The sequence below is a fragment of the Cygnus olor genome, chromosome 2 (genome assembly GCF_009769625.2).
Source record: "Cygnus olor isolate bCygOlo1 chromosome 2, bCygOlo1.pri.v2, whole genome shotgun sequence".
In the NCBI taxonomy this organism is placed as follows: Eukaryota; Metazoa; Chordata; class Aves; order Anseriformes; family Anatidae; genus Cygnus; species Cygnus olor.
The window spans coordinates 105021555-105043189 of record NC_049170.1 but is presented as its reverse complement, the minus strand read 5'-3'; the positions used below and the strand labels follow the sequence as shown (position 1 = coordinate 105043189).

The 21635-nt window shown below is 36.2% G+C and overlaps 1 protein-coding gene and 1 non-coding gene across 2 annotated transcripts in view; one reads left to right on the top strand and one right to left on the bottom strand.

The window, feature by feature from the left end:
• Positions 1 to 20276, top strand: part of CEP192 (centrosomal protein 192) — a 66749-nt gene extending 46473 nt beyond the window's left edge. The window contains 10 exon segments of the mRNA XM_040549950.1: positions 300 to 423; positions 3188 to 3293; positions 5550 to 5754; positions 7033 to 7112; positions 7846 to 7941; positions 9350 to 9469; positions 13243 to 13364; positions 14260 to 14383; positions 14842 to 14900; positions 19783 to 20276. Of these exon segments, the coding sequence (XP_040405884.1) occupies positions 300 to 423; positions 3188 to 3293; positions 5550 to 5754; positions 7033 to 7112; positions 7846 to 7941; positions 9350 to 9469; positions 13243 to 13364; positions 14260 to 14383; positions 14842 to 14900; positions 19783 to 19921 (1175 nt within the window). The 3' untranslated portion in view covers positions 19922 to 20276.
• Positions 1143 to 1214, bottom strand: TRNAG-UCC. Its single transcript has one exon. It is a non-coding gene; the product is annotated as a tRNA-Gly (tRNA).
• Positions 20277 to 21635: the final 1359 nt, after the last annotated feature.

Here is a 21635-nt window from a genome sequence, read left to right as displayed (position 1 = left end):
TTAGTATGTTTATGTTTGTAAATGTGGCTTGAGCAATAATCTTGCTTCATGTAATGTTGCACCTGAACAATAACCTTGGCTTGAACAGTTGTGGTTATATTGTTGGGGTTAAGGTGTTGTTCATGTTTTGTATACCTATAATACTTGATACATTATTACAAATATCTTAAAGCATTTTGAAGGTAAAAATAGGGCAGAAGGGCAGAAAATGCTTTATCTTAATTGATACATCTCAGACTTCTGGACACTACTGTGGTTTTTTTACATGTTAGCTGTTTGTAGCCGCCTTTGTTTTACAGGTGGAACAGCTGACACCGGGCATGTGCAAATTGTCAACCATTCTAATAGGATGCTGACATTTGAGCTTTCATGGCCAGCTCACTGCCTTACTATAACCCCACAACATGGAGTTATTGAACCAGAGTAAGTTTCTTTTCATAGTTTTCCTTTATATGTAAAAGTGTGGTGAGGCTTAGAGTGGTTTATTTTGGTGGGCTCCATGGTATAGATATTTTGTCATCTCCCTTAGCTGCTCCTTGTAAGATTTGTTCTCCAGACCCCTAGACATGCTTGAGCACCTCGATGTCCTTCTTGTAGCGAGGGGCCCAAAACTGAACACAGTACTCGAGGTGTGGCCTCACCAGAGCCGAGTACAGGGGGACAATCACTTCCCTTGACCTGCTGGCCACACTGCTTCTTATACAAGCCAGGATGCTGTTGGCCTTCTTGGCCACCTGAGCACACTGCTGGCTCATATTCAGCCGACTATCAACCAGTACTCCCAGGTCCTTCTCTGCCAGGCAGCTTTCCAACCACTCATCTCCCAGCCTGTAGCTCTGCTTGGGGTTGTTGTGCCCCAGGTGCAGGACCCGGCACTTGGCCTTGTTGAACTTCATACAGTTGGCCTCAGCCCATTGGTCCAGCCTATCCAGATCCTCCTGCAGAGCCTTCCTACCCTCGAGCAGATCGACACATGCACCTAACTTGGTGTCGTCTGCAAACTTACTGAGGGTGCACTCGATCCCCTCATCCAGATCATCGATAAAGATATTAAAGAGGACTGGCCCCAGTACTGAGCCCTGGGGGACTCCACTAGTGACTGGCCTCCAACTGGCTTTAACTCCATTCACCAAAATTGTAACTGCGTTGGCCGGGAATCGAACCCGGGTCAACTGCTTGGAAGGCAGCTATGCTCACCACTATACCACCAACGCCGTGCCCTTGGGCTCATGGCTGTCTGAGGAATGATTTTTTAGTAAGACAGAATTGAAGACAGCATTAAAGAAACTTTCTTGTATTGCGTAATTTTAAAATGTATTCCTTTCACTTGAGAAGAATGTGTTGAAAGGTGACAAGTTGTGTCAAATTAAGTAGTCTGCATCAAGAACGGAGGTCTGCAAACAGGAAACAGACCTGTGGGAACGGCTGACGTAAGCATGGCAAGCTACACTTGCCTAGTTTTCTGCTTTTCATGACCATCTCACTGCAGTGCTAAACGCAGTTGTGCTGTTCAGGCAGAATCTTTTATAATAAGCACTGTGATTGCTGGAGCTGTGTGGAATTCTTGAACTGATTTAGCCTAGGAAAGGAGAAGGTATGATTCCTTAGTGATAGCGAAAGCAAGTCCGAAGATCAAGGACTGCCTTTGCTGTGTTTGAGCATGTCAGATCAAGCAGGCCGCCTCCTGTTTCAGCTTGACTAAAACTCTTAAGTTCACTGGAATGTGATTGAGGCAACCTCTAACCTGTCTGAATGTGGAATAATGAAGTTTAGAGTCCCTACCGAATTTGGTACCGCTCGAAGATTTTCATGGGGAAGTGTCTCAGTGCTGAGTGTTGGTAGGTGCTGTGAAAGGAGATGCACTTTTGGAGCAGGGAATGTTGGAATCGGGAAAGACTGCAAGAATCGTCTTCAGAAAGTGTATCTGGGGCTTCCCTTATGAATAAGGTTTGAAAGGGTGGTTAGGCAAAATTTTTCTTCCCTAGACTGCTCCATTCCACAGCAATGAAAGCACTGAGAGGTAGTGTCGTCAGGCTGAATATGATCTTTGAGACGCATGTGGTTTGTGACTCCATGCAAATCGGATTTGTATATGAAGTTTGCAGTAGATGTCCTGGCTCCTATCAACTTCTTGATAACGGAATGGTTTGTGACAATGGGTAACTGAGACAGTGTGTGTACTTAGTAAGTCATATTCTCACATACACAGCTTGTATATGAGAGAGGGGGAGAGTGTAAATAAGTACCATACATGTAAAGATTCTGAAAAATGCTGAGACTTTAATAAAAAAAAAAATCTAAAATATATGGTTGCAGTTGCTCTGTGTATGCAGTGGTTGGCTATGCCAATGAAAGGCTTCCTCCTGATAGAAACTAAAATCCTACCCATTATTTATTGAAACAATTCTGTAAGGATATATGAATATCCTGATTTCGTATTTTGAGGCTGTTGATGTCTGTTTGACAGCAGAAAGTAACTTTGTTGCTTTCTTTCTGCTCTCTTTTATATTTAAGATTTTGCGATATAGAATATGGAACATGTGAATCAGAACTTACGTTCTCACTGGTCGAATGACTGGGTTAGGTTGTAACTGCTTGGGAATGAGTTGAGTGGACTCTCCAGTTTGCGCTACCCAGAATAATCATAGAAACCACTGATAACTTTAAAAGCATTTTCATTTTTTTGAAAATCAGTGGTTCTGAATGGGAGGAAGGAAAGCAAGTTGCTTATCTAAAACTAGAATTGGTTTCAAAGATATAATTTGTGCAGTATATGTTGAACAGTAGTTTCCTTGTGGACTAGCATCGAAGATTTATTTTCTCTATTTTATCTGATTCATGTAGTTTTATGTGGCCTGACAGGGTGTATGTGTTAATGATAAATAATTTTTCCCCCTCTGTCCCCTTTTACAACCATCAATGACAAGTTCATAAAACTTGTTTACAAAATTTAAACTTATAACACTGATTTATAAAACTTGTTATTGTTAATCTTCTAATAACTAAACCTGAACAGTAAATTGAATATCCAAAAATCTTTTTGGATAAAAAATAAAAAAAAAAATTATTTCTAGATCATCTTCACTTATTTACTATCTTTAAAATGCATTCTTTCTTGAGCTAGTGAGCTCTATTTTAGATGCTCAATCTAATATGAGGATCATACTAACTTTTTTTCTTTTATTAGGAGCCGTACACTAATTCTGGTGAGTCCTAATCCATCACTTGCCACGAAGCCTTCTGTAATTCCTTGGAGTGGGCTAATCTATATCCATTGTGATAACGGACAAAAAGTACGTGGCTTACTTGAGAGCTTAGTTTGTGACTTTGCTTTGCTGCATAAGAGCTAGTAATGCTGTTAAAATCTTTTAGATGTGGAGCACAATTTCTGTAAACTTGATTCTCATTTAAATCCCCCATCTACCCAATCTCCCCAAATTTGTAAGGTTCACTTTTCAAAAAGAAAAAGATCACGTTTTGGGAACTGAGATTCTTGTCTTGGTTCATTCATCTCTAAAGAAGTACTGTAAGGCGAACACTTAGACTGCATTGCCAACAAAAATTGCATCTGTATACCCATCACTTATACATCAATTTCTAGAAATGCTAGATTTATATTTTTATATATATCAATATATATGTTTGTCTCTGCTTTTTTTATATTTACGTATATATTTAGGTATTTGTTTTTATATATGATTGTCTCTAGCTAGTCTATATAATATTTTAAGATGAAAAGTTAAAGTAGGTTATTGGACAAGACACCACAGCTCCTTCTGGGCACCCTTAAGGTGAACTTAACCTTTTGGTGGACAAGTCTGTGATAATGTGTAGAACAGATTCTCCTCTTCATGTGTTTTAAGCCAAGACTTTGCCCTGATTGATTTAAGGCATAATAATAAAATTTATGAAGCCAACAGGTTTTGTGCTTTCATCAGCATAATAGTAGAAAGGCTCCTTGGTAATCTGATCTCCTCCAGAGAAATAGATATTTGTCATTTTTACAGCCAGTACGTATTTTGGGTTAATTATAATGGTGCAAGGAGAGAAATTAAAGACACTGAAAGGATAAAATAGCATATCTACTTACCTTCTTGATGAAGAAAAATGATATGTGTGATACTGAACTGGAAACTGCTTTGGGGAGGGACCCTTTATCAGTGGGCATAGTGATGGGACAAGGGATAACCATTTTAAATGGGAAGAAGGTAGAATTAAATTAGATATTAGGAAGAAATTCTTTATTATGAGGGTGGTGAGGCACTGGAACAGATTTCCCAGAAAACCTGTGGATGCCCCATCCCTGGAAGTGTTCAAGACCAGGCTGGATGGGGCTTTAAGCAACTTTGGGTAGGAAATGTCCCTGCGCATGGCAGGGGTGGTAGAACTAGGTGATCTTTTAAGGTCTTTTCTAACCCAAACCACAATTCTGTGATTCTGATTTAAATCAAACAAGCCTCCCTGCCCCCGCCCTCTCCCCCAAAACAAACAAACGAAAAGCTGCAGGGAAGTTGGTGAGAAGAATAAGTTGAGAAGGAAATGAAGGTTGTGCGCATCTTTAACTGTTACGTTGTACAATATGAAAAAGGTTTGAAAAGAATCATAGTCATTAAATTGGATAAGACCTCTAAGATTATCTGTTCCAACCTTTAACCTGGCACGGCTACATCTACCACTAAACCATGTCCCTGAGCACCACATCTACGCGTCTTTTGAATACCTCCAGGGAAGGGTGACTCAACTGCTTCCCTGGGCAGCCTGTTCCAGTGTCTCGCAACCCTTTCAGTGAAGAAATTTTTCCTAATATCCAACCTAAAGATCCTCAGGCGCAACTTGAGGCCATTTCCTCTTGTCCTCTTGCTTATATGACAAAAGTAGAGGATATAGCAAAAGAATCTAATTTTAAGTTATCTGATATTTGTAATGTTTTCTCATTTCTTTACAATCTGTCCAATTAAGCAGGAAGTATGCTGGGATTTTCTTACTTTTTAGAAGCATTGCTTATGTAACCAGAAGTGAACACACAGCTCATTCTGCATGAGGCATCCCTGTTTCCTTTCTCTGCAAATACAGAATATTGTAGGAGTTGGCAGTTAAATTCAGCTAGTACAATTTATTAATGTTTCTTTTATTAATAGATTGACTTTGGATTATTCTTCAGTAAAAATACAGTGCAAAGTATTTGTTCAAGACGTTATAGTTTTAAGTAAATACAGCTTGTAGTAATAAATAATGCTATTTTCTGCTACTATTTATAGTTTAGGGAGAGGCAGCCTTAACAGAACATCCAAAGTATTGAATAAAAATTTCTAGATAGTAAGTGTTGAGTAAATTTTCTTATTCTCCTGTATTAAATTTGTCCTACAATTTTAAAAGTTTACAAACTGAAGTTAGAGAAGACCAGGTAATCCATTTTTTTTTTCTGTTGGAATGTGAAGACGGACAGTGTGAGTTCTTACAGCTCAAGGAAATAGAGCTTAATAGTTTGACTTTGGGGTATAAAAATGTTGACTATTTAAATATTTCTTACTCTCCAAATTGTGCAAAAGTTTATTAAAGTGCAGATTCGAGAGGAGAATGTACAAGATGTGCCTGGAGCAGGCTCTCCATCTAGAAGACGGGATATATTTACTCTACAGTCTGCAAGTCCTACTGTTCATGTGGCAAAACCTCTCTCAGCGCTTCCTTTAACAAAAATGGAAATAAAGAACAGATCTGTTCTGTTTCCTAAAACAAGAGCTGGTGAAAGCTCAGGTAATAATACTTGCATAGTAAATGGAACATCTGCAGTATCTTATGCTCATAGTTTTTGTTTACTATATTGCATGTTTGAGAACTTGAATGCATTGACTTTGTTTTTTGTTGTTTTCATCCAGTGCGATTGGACAGTTCCCCTCTTTTGATCTTTGTTGAAATGTTAGTCCTTGTGATGGTATTCTTTTTAGAAGGAAAGAACCTTTTTTTTTTTCTTCTCCTTATGTGGTATAGCAACACCGTTTCCTGCAGATAGTTTGCATACAGACAGATAAGTTGCCAGTTTCTTAAATTATGATGAATGCAACCATACTGTGCCCTCCGCAAAGAAGGTGCTTTGTGGTTACTGTGTTTTGTTGAACCTTTTTTGGATCATGCTATTGTGAAGTACACTTGTTCTCTTCATCTTTGTGTGTGTCCCTAAGATATTAGATGAAGCTATCTATGTGTGGAAGAGAAATAAACATTCTTCCTTAAGACAATAGGAATGTCAGCTATGAGACTGGCTATCCCTGTCTTGTTCAAAATGATCTAGGAAGATGTTGTTGATAACGGTTTCTAAAATCCTCAGTTTGTACTTTTAATTCCAGTAATGCTTAAAATTCTTCAAATTACTGTATGGAGCTATCATTCTGTCATCTACATACCAGATTTGTTAGTCCTTGGTTTGGTTGGTCCTAAACAAGAATACCATTGGTGTTCTTCACTGAGCAGCCAAATAATATCTTGGAAGAGAATTGGGTATCTTGGTTTTTTTTTTTTTTGGGGGGGGGGGAGGGGGTTAATTTTGTGCACTAAAAAGTGAAGATATCTGCCAAAAATCTGAATGCAATAAATTGAGACTGTTGAAGGTGACTTAGATTTCTCTCTGGTAATGGTCTTATCCTGGATTTTAAGCTTATTTCCTACTACAGACAGTACATTCATGTAACTTTCTTGGACATGCTTCACAGTCTTTGGTAGAATTATCTACTGTTGTTTAGGGTTTTTGATGGTTAGGTGTAGGTCTCACTTCGTTTCTTGTAAGCATCTTTTGATATTATTCTTCACTAGAAGACTTACAAATTTATTTATATGAGCTTTCAAAGATTTCGTAACAGTGTGCTTTGTTTAAGTCTGGTCCTGAAGTTTCAGATCTACTTGGCATCATGAGAACTGTTTCCAGTAAACATCTTTGTGTCTAGAAATACAGGTTTTCTGTTTAAATCCTTTCAACTAAAGGTACTTGAACAAAGGCTTTTAATATATGTATATATTTGTCTCATTTTTCTCTTCCAGAGAGTTACCTGGAAATGGAGAATAAGGGGGATGAAAATGTGAGGTGGAATTTGTCGTCATTTACACCACCTTATGTTAAAGTGAGTGAATGCTTGTATTGGTAGCGTTCAGCACCAATCTCTTGGGTTTTTTCTTTTTTCCCTCTTCCTGCTGCTCTTTCTCCCTCTAGCCTCTCCAGAAAAAGATACGTATTTGAGCCTGAACTCAGTTACAGGGTTTCTTCTCAGTTTTCTGCCTGTCCACATTAAGGAAATGTTCTACTCTTTTCCTCGGTACTGTGCTCTCTGGCTGTGAATCAGTGCTGTGTGGAACAATTTCTGGTTCACTTAATGAATTTGCCTGTGCTCGTCCAGTATAATCCTCCAGATTGCATTAAATAATCAAACATACATAAAAGATGTGTGTTCATTTCTGATCCAGAATGCCAGTGTAACTTACCTTGTAAGAGACTTGTGCTTCTAGAATTACGCTATATGTGATATCTCTGTAGGTAATTAAAAGTTAAGTCAAGGATATTTGAATCACACTACTGTTGCTTCTGCAATTGTAGCTGTAATGTTAATGTCTGTAAACACTTTCTTATTTTGTGATAGTTTGAGTGCTCTGATGGCCCCTTTGGTTTTAAGGTAGAATGATGACTTCATCAATGTAGTAAGTTTCATGTCTCAGCTCATTTGCTGAAGGATTCAATGTTTGTTTATTTGAAAGTAGTTTGAGTGCGTTTTTTTCAGTCCTTTGCAAGGATAGTGCATGTGCATGCATGTGTGTGTTTCTTTAATGTTTTCTGAATCTGACTTGTAACTTTATTTGCAGGATGTGGATGGAACTGATTCTGTTTATAGGGTTACTTACTCTGCTTTCAGATGTTACCGCATTTCTGGTACTCTTGAAGCTCATGGAAAAGAAAAGGTACATTAATATGCTTGAAATACGTCAATTTACCTTAACTGTAAAATGATACCTTCCAGGAGAAATTCTTGGAAATAGCAGTCGAATTTTTGAAGCTGGTTATACTCTATCTGATAATGTGTATCAGGTAGTCAGTATCTACTTCCCACTCACTGTCTTCTTACCCAGGCTGTTACAGTGTCAGCTGAGTTGATTCTAAGAATTCATGCAATCTGTAGTTTGACTTTGTGCCACTTCTTGTTTGTTTTAGAAGATAAACTATCCTAGAACAGAAAATTGTTTTCAAATGCTTTGTAAAATCCACAACAATATTACAACTAATACTGTGTTATTACAAAACAGATGTGAGAACTAGTTTCTCTTCCTTAAGGAGAGGTCTCTTTTTGTAGTTCTTTAGGAACAAGCGTCTGTTCTTGAAATTGATTTCATTTGACTTACAATTTTATCTTCTGGCCAGTAGAGGGTTTCATAACCACAGTTATAAAACACATTCAGAGACATACTTGAAGGGGTTTCTATAGGGCTTTTGTCCCTCACCTTCTCCCCTAATACCACTTTAATTACAGAATGTCAGGGATTAGAAGGGACTTTGGAAGATCATCTAGTCCAATCCCTAACCTATCCCCAATTCTGTCTGTTCATCTTCATGAACACCTATCTTTTAATTGTTACGGATTGCAATATTGATGATGCAGTTTAGGATCTATTTACAAGAAATAGAAGACTTCCTTTCAGTTTCATTGGTTATGCTACTACTGGAAACCATTATTTGATTTTGATTTTAAACAAATGTGTTTGCCTTATCAGTCCCAATTCAGGTGTATTTATTAGAATAACGTTTTAATTATTGGCATGTAAGACTGTTGGGCAGAGCTGATAAGGTGTAGGTTGCTGTCATTATTAGCTCTCTTTTATCCCAACTCTAAAATCAAAGCAAGGCTACGGTTGAATTAAGCAGATATGACATTATATAGAAAGGATCCTTTATTACATAGGTGGCCTTTAAGGATGATCAAATATGTGGCCTGTAATTTACTTTAAATTTCAGTCCTTCTAGTAATTGTAGTACAGGGTACTTATAGACTAAGTTGTTGACTACTTAGCTGACATGTTCCCCTCGTGGTACACTTCTCCCCCATTTTACTAATACAAATAATTGTGCAAGCACTTGCTGACTTTTTTTAAGGAAGATTAGCTGAACTTAACTTTTGTGTGAGTGCTTACACAACCCGTTTCATCAGAACTTTTTTATTTGTGGGTTAGGGAGGATGAGCTATTAATGTATGCATCAATTTCTGTAGTGAGCAAATTTTGCGCTGGCTTAACTGTAACTTTGTGTAAGTACAATTGTGAAGTTGGATAGATTATTTTAGTAAACTTCTGCAAAATTTTTCTCTTGTTTTGGTAGGTTGCTCTAATATTTTTACCTAGAGACAGTGGGGATTACTCCCAGTTTTGGGACCTTGAGTGTCACCCTGTTGAGAAACCTAGTTGGAAACACAAACTAAGATTTCAGCTTTCTGGAATAGTGAGTATACAAATACTATAAACTGTCCAGAGCATAATTTTTTGATAATCTATTAATGTTACTACATAGTAGTATCTCTTGTATGCCCCGATGTTACTCTGATAAAAAAAAAAAAAGGGGGAATATTTTATGTCAGCCTAAACTGTACTGTTTTTCTTATATTAAAAATATATTTCTCGTCTTGCTTATATGATAATGCATTATCTTTTGTCACTTACCGTGTAAAATATTTGTCTGCTCAGAGAAAGCAGAGGAACTTGACCTCTGTAGGAATTTTTTCTGTAGTGTAAGGTTTGCTTTTATCCGACACAATGCATTGGTTTCATTTATGTAAATGAATATCAAAGTAATTGCCCTTTGCTCTAATACGTAACTTAATGCAATACTGGAATTTAAAAACACCTATATTGGTTACATGGATATGTTTCTGATGGAGTCTATTTGAATGCTTTATCAGAGCTCATGGGGGTGATTTTTGAGATTTATACATAGGAACAATTAGATCTGAGCTCTCCTTTGTGCCCCTCATGTTCCTCAGGTCTTGTTTTATGGTGAGCCTGGAGAGAAGGGTTTGGGAGTTAGAACTAATTTTCTGTGTTCTTTCCTTACCTTTCTTTTAATCACTACCTCACCATCCATCCAAGAGGTGCCTGAAGGAGACAGAGAACCTATCGCTAAATATTTAAGAGTGAATTCTAATGCTTAGTTAAATGAGCTGAATGTGAACAACTTTGTATATTAGGTATTATATGTGCTTTTATGTCCTCTCCAGAAAGTTGGACTTGATTTTTTTTTGAGAAGCCCAGGTAAATACTTAGGGTCTTTCTGTAGAGTACCAAGGATGTTTCAGTGGAAGGAACCTTACTTATCCTTCTTGGCAAGATACCTGCCTTTTTTTTTTGTAGGGTCTTTGTTCTTCCCAGTAATTATGTTGAAAAGCGGGCTTGTTAATGATGTATATGTTAAGTGGCTTCTAATTTTTACAGGAAGAATGAGACCTGTATAATATCTGGTTTGAGATAGGTTTTTTTAGATTTCATCAAATTCTTTGAACATAAGTTTCCTTAAAATGAGGAAAGCATCTATCATTTGACTGTTAAAAGCATGTTGAAATTGAGAGAAGATGAATTCTTTATCAGAAATCTAGAGTTCTGGATGATTCTCTTCTTAGAACATGACTAGTTGTCGGAGTTGTGTTAAATCTTTCAGCAGCACAACTTGATATTAATGTTTTTGAACTAACATGTCAGATTTGTTCCTCTTGATTTTTTTCTAAAGCTGTTTTAACAGTTAGATCTTTCCAGCATCTCCATATGCTTATGGGAAAAACATTGCAGAAATATGTTGAGATCATTTTGTAAAAGAGTTGAAAATATTTTGCTTATCATCTAAGTAAGGAACTATGTATCAGTTTGCAAGAGGGGTCAACACAGGACATTTACTTAGATTGTTGCAGCTTTTTAATCAGATCCACTTTTAGTTCAGATGACAAGTCAATTATTGTCTATTGTGTCCTAGGGACCAAGAGTTTAGACTGCATTATTACAACTTTGAAAAGGACTTGTATCATGCTGGGTTTGCTGAGGCAAAGAGGGCTACTGATATGGTTAATGTGACTTTTGATAAAACGAAGTAGGAAGACTGTCATTCACAATGACTGAGCAGTACTTTTTTATTACACCACTTCAAAAGAAAAGAAAATGTGAAGGAGATCAGGAAAGAACTAAAAGAACCAGATGAATTTAGGAAAATCAGTGACACCGCTTTGATTTTTTTTTTCCTTAAGAAACAATTATCTATGACTTTGATTATGCTCTGCATGCATTTGTAGTCCCCACAGCTAGAAACCATACTCAACAGCTTAGATCATGTCTCCAATCTGATCCTATGGACAGGGAAAGCAAGAATTGTACGTACCCTTTGCAGCCCAAGCATGTCAATACTGGTGATTCATACTCAGTTTTTCCTTTTCCTGAAAAACATTGATTAGGCTGCTATCACAAATAAGCCAAAAATCATTGGAGTAAAAGTAAGTATCACCATTGTGCACAAATCTATTGGATTGGTATTTTGGTTTAAGTATTGGTCTCTTCTGGGTGAAGCAGTGAATCAGCAAGAACCTGTCTGCTGAGGCAGGACCTAAGTTATGATTTGTTACGTGGAAAGTTGAGAACTGAATAAAGAACTCTTGCTACTGTTTGAAGATACTACCTTTTTTTTAGTGTGATTTGTGTACTTTAGCTGTGTAACTAACTTTTTAGTATATCATTTTGCAACAGGCAAAGTGAACGAACTGAGCTCAATTTCTCAATCCTAAACACAAAACATACAGTCACTTAGAAGTCTTGATTTGGTTTTTATTGTTATCAGCAAGTATGGAAGCTTCATCTTTGGGTATTCTCGGAGTGAGAGGAGGAAAGACTTTTTTTTTAAGCTCAGTGAGCAAAACAAATTCCAATTTTAAAACTAAACAGATTCATATGCTCCTGAGGTTGGTTTGGATCAACAGCGCTGAATGTAACCATTTGGACAGCATTAACATACTGCTTTCATTTGAAACAGGCAAAATCAGTAGGGAGTCAAGTAAAGCATGCAATACTTCACGATGCTCTTACAAAACCAGGGAGATCCCCTGATTATTCTGTATTATTGTGTAATGTGTATTATTGCCATGCAGTAAAGTTGCCCTATTCTAAATTAGAATTTGAATGATAACACTGAGGTGTGACACCCATCATATTTCCTTACATGGAAAACATGAAGCTCTTGAAAGAAGAGACATACCAATCCTTTCTCGTCTTTATGTATCGGGTTCTGTAGTGGTTCATGAGTTATTTGCAACTGAAGAGTATGCTCTTAAAACTAAATTTATTTTTTTGGTTGCTGGCTGCTGCTACTTCTGACAGACTAATCAGCAGCTCCTTCAAGACAAGAAATGAGTGTCTAAAAGACAAGTTTGTCATAGCAGCTCTATTGAAGAATAGTCTATTTTTTAGTCTTCCCTGCATAAGGGAATCAACTGCTTGTCTAAAACATCAGCATAGTTTGAAAAAAATAATAAAGATCATGTTGTATGATCATAAGCACAGGAGGTAAAGAATCTTTGTTCTTTTATGTATTTGTTCAAGTTGTTGTGACCTGAGGAGCTCCAGACAGTATCTGGCTAGATTTTGACAAACAATGGAGAATTTGAAATTAGCTATTTGGCAAAGTATTCGCTTAAGATGAGCTGGTTTCCTTGTGTTAGAGAGCACACTGAATAGAGGCCCTGAAAATGGTAGATGGTCTTGTATCTCAGTTTAACTGTTACTATATAACGCACTATCAGACTCTTTTTCTTTGGAGAGATCTTTCTTTGGGAATGATATATTATCTATAATACAGAAGTATTACAAATTTTCTTGATTTTCTGAGAATTTAACCTATAATGATGACTTAGGTCTTCCTTTTGGAGCAGTTGTTTTGCTGACCTTGCTGCTCCTGAAGCCTATGGGCAGAATATCTGCAGAGGAATTGCTAGTGGCTTTCACAAGATTCTGCCTGCATTGCTAGTTTGCTGTGAACTGGCTTGTGAGAAATATTTGTTAGGCGCAAAAGCCTGTTAGTGTTCCTCCCAAATTACTGCTTTTGTCTTAATAATCCAGACTACTATTCTGAAATATACTTGGAAAAAAAAAAAGGAAGATAAAGCCTTAGTCCCTTCTTGTGTGTAAAGAAAATTACTTAAATACTTTTGAATACAAAATGTAAAGGCTTCTCTATTTTTCCAATAGGGTACTAAAACTGAAAATAAAACTGCAATTGTGAAAGCTTCCACAGATACCGTCATAGGAGCTGGGCTTCCAGTTATACCAGAAAGGAAGGTTTACTCTGAAGCACCTACAATTAAAGCAGGGTATGTATGGGGCAAAAATTGAAACGAGAGGCTGCAACTGGGTAGAAGCTTAAAAACAAACCTTTTCACTGTTAGGATAGTTATACGGAAGAACAGGCTGCCCAGACAAGCTGTGCAGTCTGTCTGTGGAGATTTCTGGGACCTGACTGGACTGAACCCTGCGAAGCCTGGTCTGACCTCAGAGCTGGTGCTGGCTGGAGCAAGAAGTTGAACTAGAGACCTCCTGAGTTATCCTGTAACTTTATATTAAGGAGTTGCAAAACCATACTTGGCCAAACCTCTTATTAGCTTTGTATTTTTCAGTCTCCCATACTTTTTTCTTTTCAGTAAAGTTCCTCAGTTGCCTAATCATAATTTGTTGTTGTAAACTAACCAGTATCAGCAGTAGAATCTTATGTAACTGACCCATTTTGGAGTTTTTTTTGCAAAACTGCAAAGTTGCTTCTAAGAAGAGCAGCATTATACTGCATGTCTTAATTTTGCTGTTCTTCAATCTAAAGTTGATCTACAGTTCTTATTCTATGGGAGGGGAGTAAAATTTTCTGGTTAAACATGGAATCCCTGAAAAGAGGTTAGCTCTCTAGTAAAGCATATGGGGGAAATTCAAATTGTAAAAGTGTGTATAAGTAAACATACATATATATGTATGTATCTATATATATTTATATATTATATATACAAATATTTACGCTGCAGCAATGCTTTCGTTATACTCTTAATGGCTAAAATGTATAGCCTATAAAACTTAAGGTGACAGAGTCGATGCCTTTGGGATCTTTCTATTTTTCCTGATTTATTCTGATGAGAAATCAGAAATGTCTTGAAGTATGCAGTCAATATATGCAGACCGTGTAAATAAGAAATTTTAATATCTTAACTCCCTTTTTCAAATCAGATCGAGTGACATAACTCGAGGGGTATATGCACCAGAAGACCTGTATACTTTTCCTCTAACTAGAGTTGGGGAATCACGCACATTAAAAGTCAACTTGCGAAATAATTCCTTTAGAACACACTTGGTAAGTTTGGCAAACTTGCTTTTAAATATATTCTCATAAGTCCTTCCAGCAGTTCAACTGCTATTTTTAAATCTTAACGGAAGTTCGCAATAGTGCAAGTCTTAGCTTGATAGTTTCAAAAGACAGTATTATATCTGAAGAATTCTGCTCTGTAATTTTTCCCTTTTCACTGAGTTGGTGAGGTTATTTGTAATATATGCAATTGAAAAAAAATACTAAATTATAGTTCACGTAGATTTGTTGTTATCCTGATTTATTTTTTTTATTTTTAACTTCATTAAAACATCCTGAGATTTGGATTTTTCTTAATACTCACGAATATGGGCATGTTATTTTCAAACACTTTGTCTATCTAAAGCTGTATTTGTAATTGACCTCGTTTATCTTCACCATGTTTTAAATTAAATATGATAGGGTTAGATACAGTGAGTTTTTAAGCATTTTTTATTAAATTGCAGCTGACGTTCTTGAGTCCCAAAGAGCCTTTCTACATCAAGCACTCGAAATACTCTCTAAGGTGAGTAATGCTTATGCTAACACTCTCATCTAACAAAAAAAATTAAAAAAGAAATTCAATAAGATAAATATCTTGTTAATGTACAGTGCGAAAATGTAGATACATACGTTTAATTAGATGGAATGATGGGTGTTTATATATATATATATATATAGTTTTGCTAATGCTGTGCTCTGTAATCTTGGTTAGAAGCAGAATAAGCCCACACAGTTATTTCTGCATCTGCCAATTTCTTCTCTGCAAATTGTTTCTAACAGTGCTGCTGCTTTTAATGCTAAGCCTAATGCTTCACTTAACCGTTTGGCATACTGTGCACAATCAAGTCATTCCTTCCATTTATACTTTGTACACAACAGACCAAGCAAATTGCCTTCATCATGCTTCTAATTTGACAAATCTGCAGAGCTGCATCAAATATTCTCTGCAAATACAAGGTTTGAGCAGCCAGTGGAATTGCCTGGTCATACCAAGTATTTAAGCATATTACCTGCATAAAAGGAATCTTCACATTGGTGATAACAATCCCTCAAAATATACCAAATCATCTTTGGAGCTGATTACAAGTATTTGACAGACCTGTTAGTCATCTCTTCAAGAAATACAGCATCTCTCCTGTGCTTGTCTGCAACAGTGGGATTGTCAGGAAGATAGAAATGCAACCATTTCATTAGAAGTCTTACAGCACACATTCTCTGTGTTTTAACAGATCCTCATTTTAAAGATGAAGAAACTAAGTGTATACAGAATAGAAATTGTGAGCCAAGTCAGAAATAGAACTAGATACTCTGATTCCTAATCTAGTTTCCTGTCTACCAATGATACTTATCATTTATTACAAAAACAGGGCTGTGGTGGTGTTAACCATAGGTATTCGAGGTATTTTTAAAGCCACTTTTTATTGTTAAGTGTTATTACTCTGCTTAGGCAATTTTCCAGTGTCTCTACTTAACTGGCTTTTTCCTTAAATATGATGTATAGGACAGTACAGAAGGGTTTTTATGGAAGTAGCAACCAAAATAAAATCTCACCAAATAAACGTGACTAGCTAGATCTGTGAGGCTGTACAGCCACAGACAAAGGACAGGATGTCATGACACTCCATGAAAGAAGATGAGTAACTTTATTGGAAGCTGCTTAGATATTTCAAAAATATTCTTGAGGAATTCTGTCAAAGCTATTTGGTATATTTTCTATGAGAGTTGATAAACTCCTGTTGCTTTTATCCAAAGTAGAATTAACAAGTCTAAAATTGAGCCTGCTATTTCTAAAGGTTATCAAATAAATATACCCTACCTTTTAATAATCACATTCTAGTACTGTTCTTCTAGTAAATTTGGCTATTTTCTCCATTTGTAAATATTAGCCTCTTCTAGCTTTTTTTATAATTCATTCATCCGAAGTCGACGTAGCTCTCTGAAAAAGCTCTCCCATTTAAGAGCATAAAGCACAGAAGAATTATGTGACTTGAACAGATGCTTTTAAAAAAACAAACAAGTGTTAAAAGAATTTTAAATGGACTTTGAGAACAACATCATTGAGGATTTCAAGAAAGCCGGCATTAACTGCATCCTTCTAACCTAGGTTAACTGGACATATTGTAGAGTAATGTTCAAAAGCAATTAGCTAAGAAAACTGTTCTCAGGAACTTGGAATATTAGTCTGTAAATAAGTTTAAAAATAGAAAGTACCGCCTGTCTCCATTTGGACCAAAAGAAGTGTTACTTAATAAACATGGTGTGTTGCATGCTCTTTATTTTGAGGGCCAAATTTGAAAGCAATCATGTGTAATCAAGTTTTAAATCCGGGTAGTGAAATCGCAGGTTAATGTTTGTATTTAAAATCAAGAAATCTGACCTTCAGAAACCGGCACAGTGGTTTGCCGGTTCTTATTTGAATTGGTTGTATGCTCACAAGTACCACTAGTTAGCAGTGCTAATTCCTTCACCTGTTTGCTGAATTGAAAATAACAACAGACTCTATCCAAAATACAGCATCTTGCAACCAAAACTGCAGGAAAATTAATAAGGAATTTCAGTAATTTTCACCAAATATCTTAATGCATATATATATATGTTAAGTGACATCTTTGTGGTTAAAATATAAATCCTATAAAGAATGGGTGGGAAGAAATTGTTGGAAGTTGGCATTAAAAAGAGGAGTTATGTTTGTTGACAAACACAATATAACAAATTCAATGTAACACAGAATATATAAGTATATTCTATGCCACAAAAAGTACTTTTAACAAGATAACTCAAGTTTTATAAATATATGGATGAAACATTAAAACACTTGACTTCATAAGACCCTTTGAGTAAGTTCTGTTTCTGGAAGGACTACCAGGTTGTGCCTACCTAAAGAAGTTTGAAAACTAAGGTATTTCTATTGTCTTTAGAAGCCATCTGAAATAACCTGATTACAGGGTAGTAGGTATTTCAGATACTGTGCTAAAAGGTAAAACTCTTCTGCACTTCGCTGATTTATTTTTGTTTCCAGTTGCTGTTATTCTTGCAATTGTGATTCATCATTCACTATTGATAGACTTGGTTACTATAATTTAGATGTAGCTTACCAGCACTGTTTCTGTGGAAATAGTGGTTTTGGAGGACTACAATATTAGTTTGTTTGACTATGAAGTAGGCTTCAAGCATACCTGACTTCAGAAATACCACTTGAAATTGATGCAATAGCCTGCAAAAAGCCACATAGACTTCATAGACTGAGTTGTGGGCATAGTGGCAAGTTTGAATTGAAGTAAAACTTCTCATTAAGACCAAAACAGTTAATTGCATGTGAATTTGAGTTGTTCTGACAGTACTTTGACTATGTTTCTTGTTACTGTACTTCAGAAAAATCATTTGGGTTACTTCCATTAATAAGAACATTTATACTATGTAGTAGACCAAAGAACTGTTATAGTTGGAGTCTGACCTTCCTAGTTTTCTTTGCTGAAGAAAGTGAAAATAACATCTTTCCCTTTGGACTAGGAAATATGAGAATTCAAGGCTGTTAAGCCTTATTTTGGTAGGGAGAAGTCAACTGGCTGCTACAAAGCAAACTGAGTAATATCTGACTAATTCTGCTTTTAGAAAGGACAGTGTATAGCACCAATTAGATGTATACCTGAATTCATTGGTCAAAGTAAATGGAATATAGTTGCTACATGCTAAGAAACTGCTCAGCATTATTGAGGTCATATATTAACTATTTGGGAAATTAATATTTGAAAGCCAGATGGGACCATCTCTTGAAAAGAATCATCCATCACTTACTATTGTTTTGATAGTGTAAGTTTGAGTTTGGTTATATTGTTCTTCTTGAGTAAATGTTAGGATATGTAAGGAAGCACACACATGTGATTTTGAAGATGATATAGACTTGTGCATCCCTCCTGAATTTACTTTTATTTTTGTAAAGTCTTGAGTGGATTGGTTGTATGCAGCTGCAGTCTTGATTCTTACTAAATTTTCTTCTCTATTGCAATGCATCTGCTATAGAAGAAAAGGTCTTACTTGATGTTCTTCATTTATAAAATAGTTCTTTTTAAACTAAGCTGAATAAATATCTTCATCCCATATGTTATAGGTGTTTGAAGAGGCAGAGCTTGGCAGATTGGTTGTATAACACTAAAGTATGACATGAAACACTTATCTGGATGAAATCCTTTGCTGTATTGTTTATTTTAGTTCAGTACTTCATGATCAACGTGTCATTTTTCTACCAACTCAAAGAATACAATAGCACATCAGTCTATATTCTGGTAGCGTATACTCCTAACAGGTTACCTCACCGATCATGTTCTGTTTAACAAAAAAATAAATATCAAAATACATTTCCATGCTTTAAAAAAAAAAAAAGAAAGCTGGGATCAGGTTTATGCATAGGGCAAATATTATGACTTCCAAGTGCAGAAGAAGGATAAGTGCACAGATTGATTACAATAGGTTGGATTACTGTGGAAGAAAACATATGTTGAGGTAGGAACGAGATATGGAAAAAGTAGGGGAAACGAATACAACGCAGAGGATGTTAAATAGCACTAATCACTGTCCAGGGCAGAAAAGTGGAATTACAATAAAGTTTAAAAACAGTCTTATTTTCTTTGTCTTACCGAGTTTTGCTGTTTGTTTTTCCTTATTCTGCTACATGCCTGCTACCGTTACCTGTCTGCTAGTATTTCCATTGTATGCCATGGAATTGAATAGGCTGTCACTTAGCACTTCCAGCTTCTTTGCTTGTATAGCTTGTGTTTATATTTAAGAATGTTCGCTCTGGGCTTTTGAGAATTAAGACAACCAGCCATTACATCCTACCTAGAGCTGATTTTATTTATTTATTTTTTTTTTTACTACTTGGTATGTTTTTATGCAATCTGAATAGAAGAACACTTATATAATCTAAAAAGATATGATGCAACATCTTGAAAATACTGTTTGAGGGTGGATGCATTTATTGGCTTGTGATGATTCAGTGAAATATTCACGTGGAGGCAATTAGAAATGAAATTATTTTACTAGTTTCACATTGATCATGAGTTGGAAATTTTAGTATGCTCATCAACTGATTTTTGAAAGGAAGAAATGTAGTAACTTTGCTCTAAATATAGTTAAGGTACTATCGATATTCTTGCAAAGAGGCAGACCAAACTTAGTCAGCTAAACTAGCAGCAATAAACAACTAATACTTTGTATAGATAGTAGGAAAGAATCATCTTTTACAATTGAACTCCCTCATAAGATAAATAGATCAAAACTATAAAAATAAATTGATCCAGTATGCATTCAGTACACTGCTCTTTGGAAAATCAAAACTAGAACTTCTCTATCTGGTACAATTTACTTGTATATTAACACTGATTATACACATAATTGTCTCTTTACAGATCCCATCATTACATCAACGTGCCAGTCCAGTTCAAGCCACCTGCAGAAGGCATATTTGAAGCTCTCTTGGCCGTGTATACATCCAAATATGGCTATGTTAATATTCGACTATGTGGTAAAGCTGTTGCAAAAGACTAGTCAGAACAGTTTTACAGCCATTTATAATAATTTATAACAGTTCATGCAATTTAAAATATTGAAGGATTTGCTACTACATTTCCATACTAACTTCCTACTTGTTTTGCCCTGTGATGCTGCTTTGACAGAAAGTCTTCCTTAAGATGAATTATGGTGCTTGTTCTACAAGTATATTTTCATAGTAAAAACACTGAGAAATATCATTGTATGTTTTAAAGTTATCATGTTCTAACTTATGTTTCTGCACTTTTGTTGAAGAGGGAAGTTTTCTATTTTTGCATTTATTAGGACTAGTTAGATATGATTGTATTTTATTTTTAGCATTGTAAATACAGAAATAAAGTGTGTTAACCGTTGATTCCATCTGATTTCTGTCTTCGGTTGTTAGAGGGTTCCTCGCTGTAGGTAGATGATTAATCTTCCTGCTCTTAGGAAGCAGGAACCTAGCAAAGCTAGTTTTTAGTGTGTGTTTTGTTTTGGGGTGCAGGGGGAAGTGGTTGCAGTACAGAAGCTGACTTGTTAAATATCATGCCTTCAACCTGGTAAAGGTGGGACCATAAAGCTGACAATTATCCTATACCTCTGCACAGTTCAGTGGCAGACATAAGCATTGTTTTTTAATCCTAGCAATGTGAAAACAAATTCAACATGAGCATACTGCCTTCAGCCCTCCAAAATGATTCATCTAGCTCAGCATTCTGTCTATTAACAGTTGCAAACTAGAGATGTTGTTCTGGGAGATCACATAAGCATGACTTGCTGCCTTTGGTTCCCTTTGCTTGTACTTCCCCAGCTATCTGCAGTCCTTGGATTAGGGATAGGAGGTTAGAGATTCCTACCTAGTTTTTTTTCCATTTATGTACCTGTTCATGAATTTATTAATATACTTCTTTGAACACTTTGACATCTTGTGTCATGTACCACCTCATGGGGCAGCAAACTCCAGAAGTTCATTGCTCTTTCAGAAAAGTTATTTTTTGTATGTGCTAAGCTGGTTTCTTACTAATTTTGTTGAGCGCTCTCCAGTTTTTATATTGTAGAATGATCAACAACCTGATTCTACAATCAGGTTACCCATTGCTACCATGCCCTTCGTACCCTTTGGCTGTCTGCTAATTTATTTCTGTAGCAGGTAGCTGTATGCCTTCAGTAGCATAATGTTCATAACCTATGAGAACTATTCCTTTCAGGTTGAGAGAAGAGAACTATTCCTTGCAGGTTGATAGAAGAATGAGTGAAATTCATTTAAATATGAGATTGTTTAATTCTGTTTTCAAACAACTCATATTTGGAGATAATTTCCAAGGGTAAACATGAATTGCCTTTGATGCATTCTACCACAGTTGTGTTAAAGTATACTGAAGTATGCTACCGCTACTTTTTCTTTATTAAAACATAGTTTCTCAGCAGACTGGACACCAAGAAAGGGAGGATTTACGTGTAATCTGTCTGCTAGATACTGTGACCATCTTCTCTCCTTCTCTCTGGTTGATGCTGCTTGCATGTTTCCCTCATCGATGTGATGGCTGCGTACTTCTGAATACTGAATTGGAATGAAGGAAATCTTCTACTGTCTGCTGCATTTCCTCAAGAGACTTGGCTTCCTTACTTGAGAAAGACTTTGGTGTCCAAAAGCCAATATTGGATCGGTTTTAGATGCACAGTTGGAAGTATCCCTCTTCCAGAACTCGAAAAAAGATAGACTTTTGAAGAT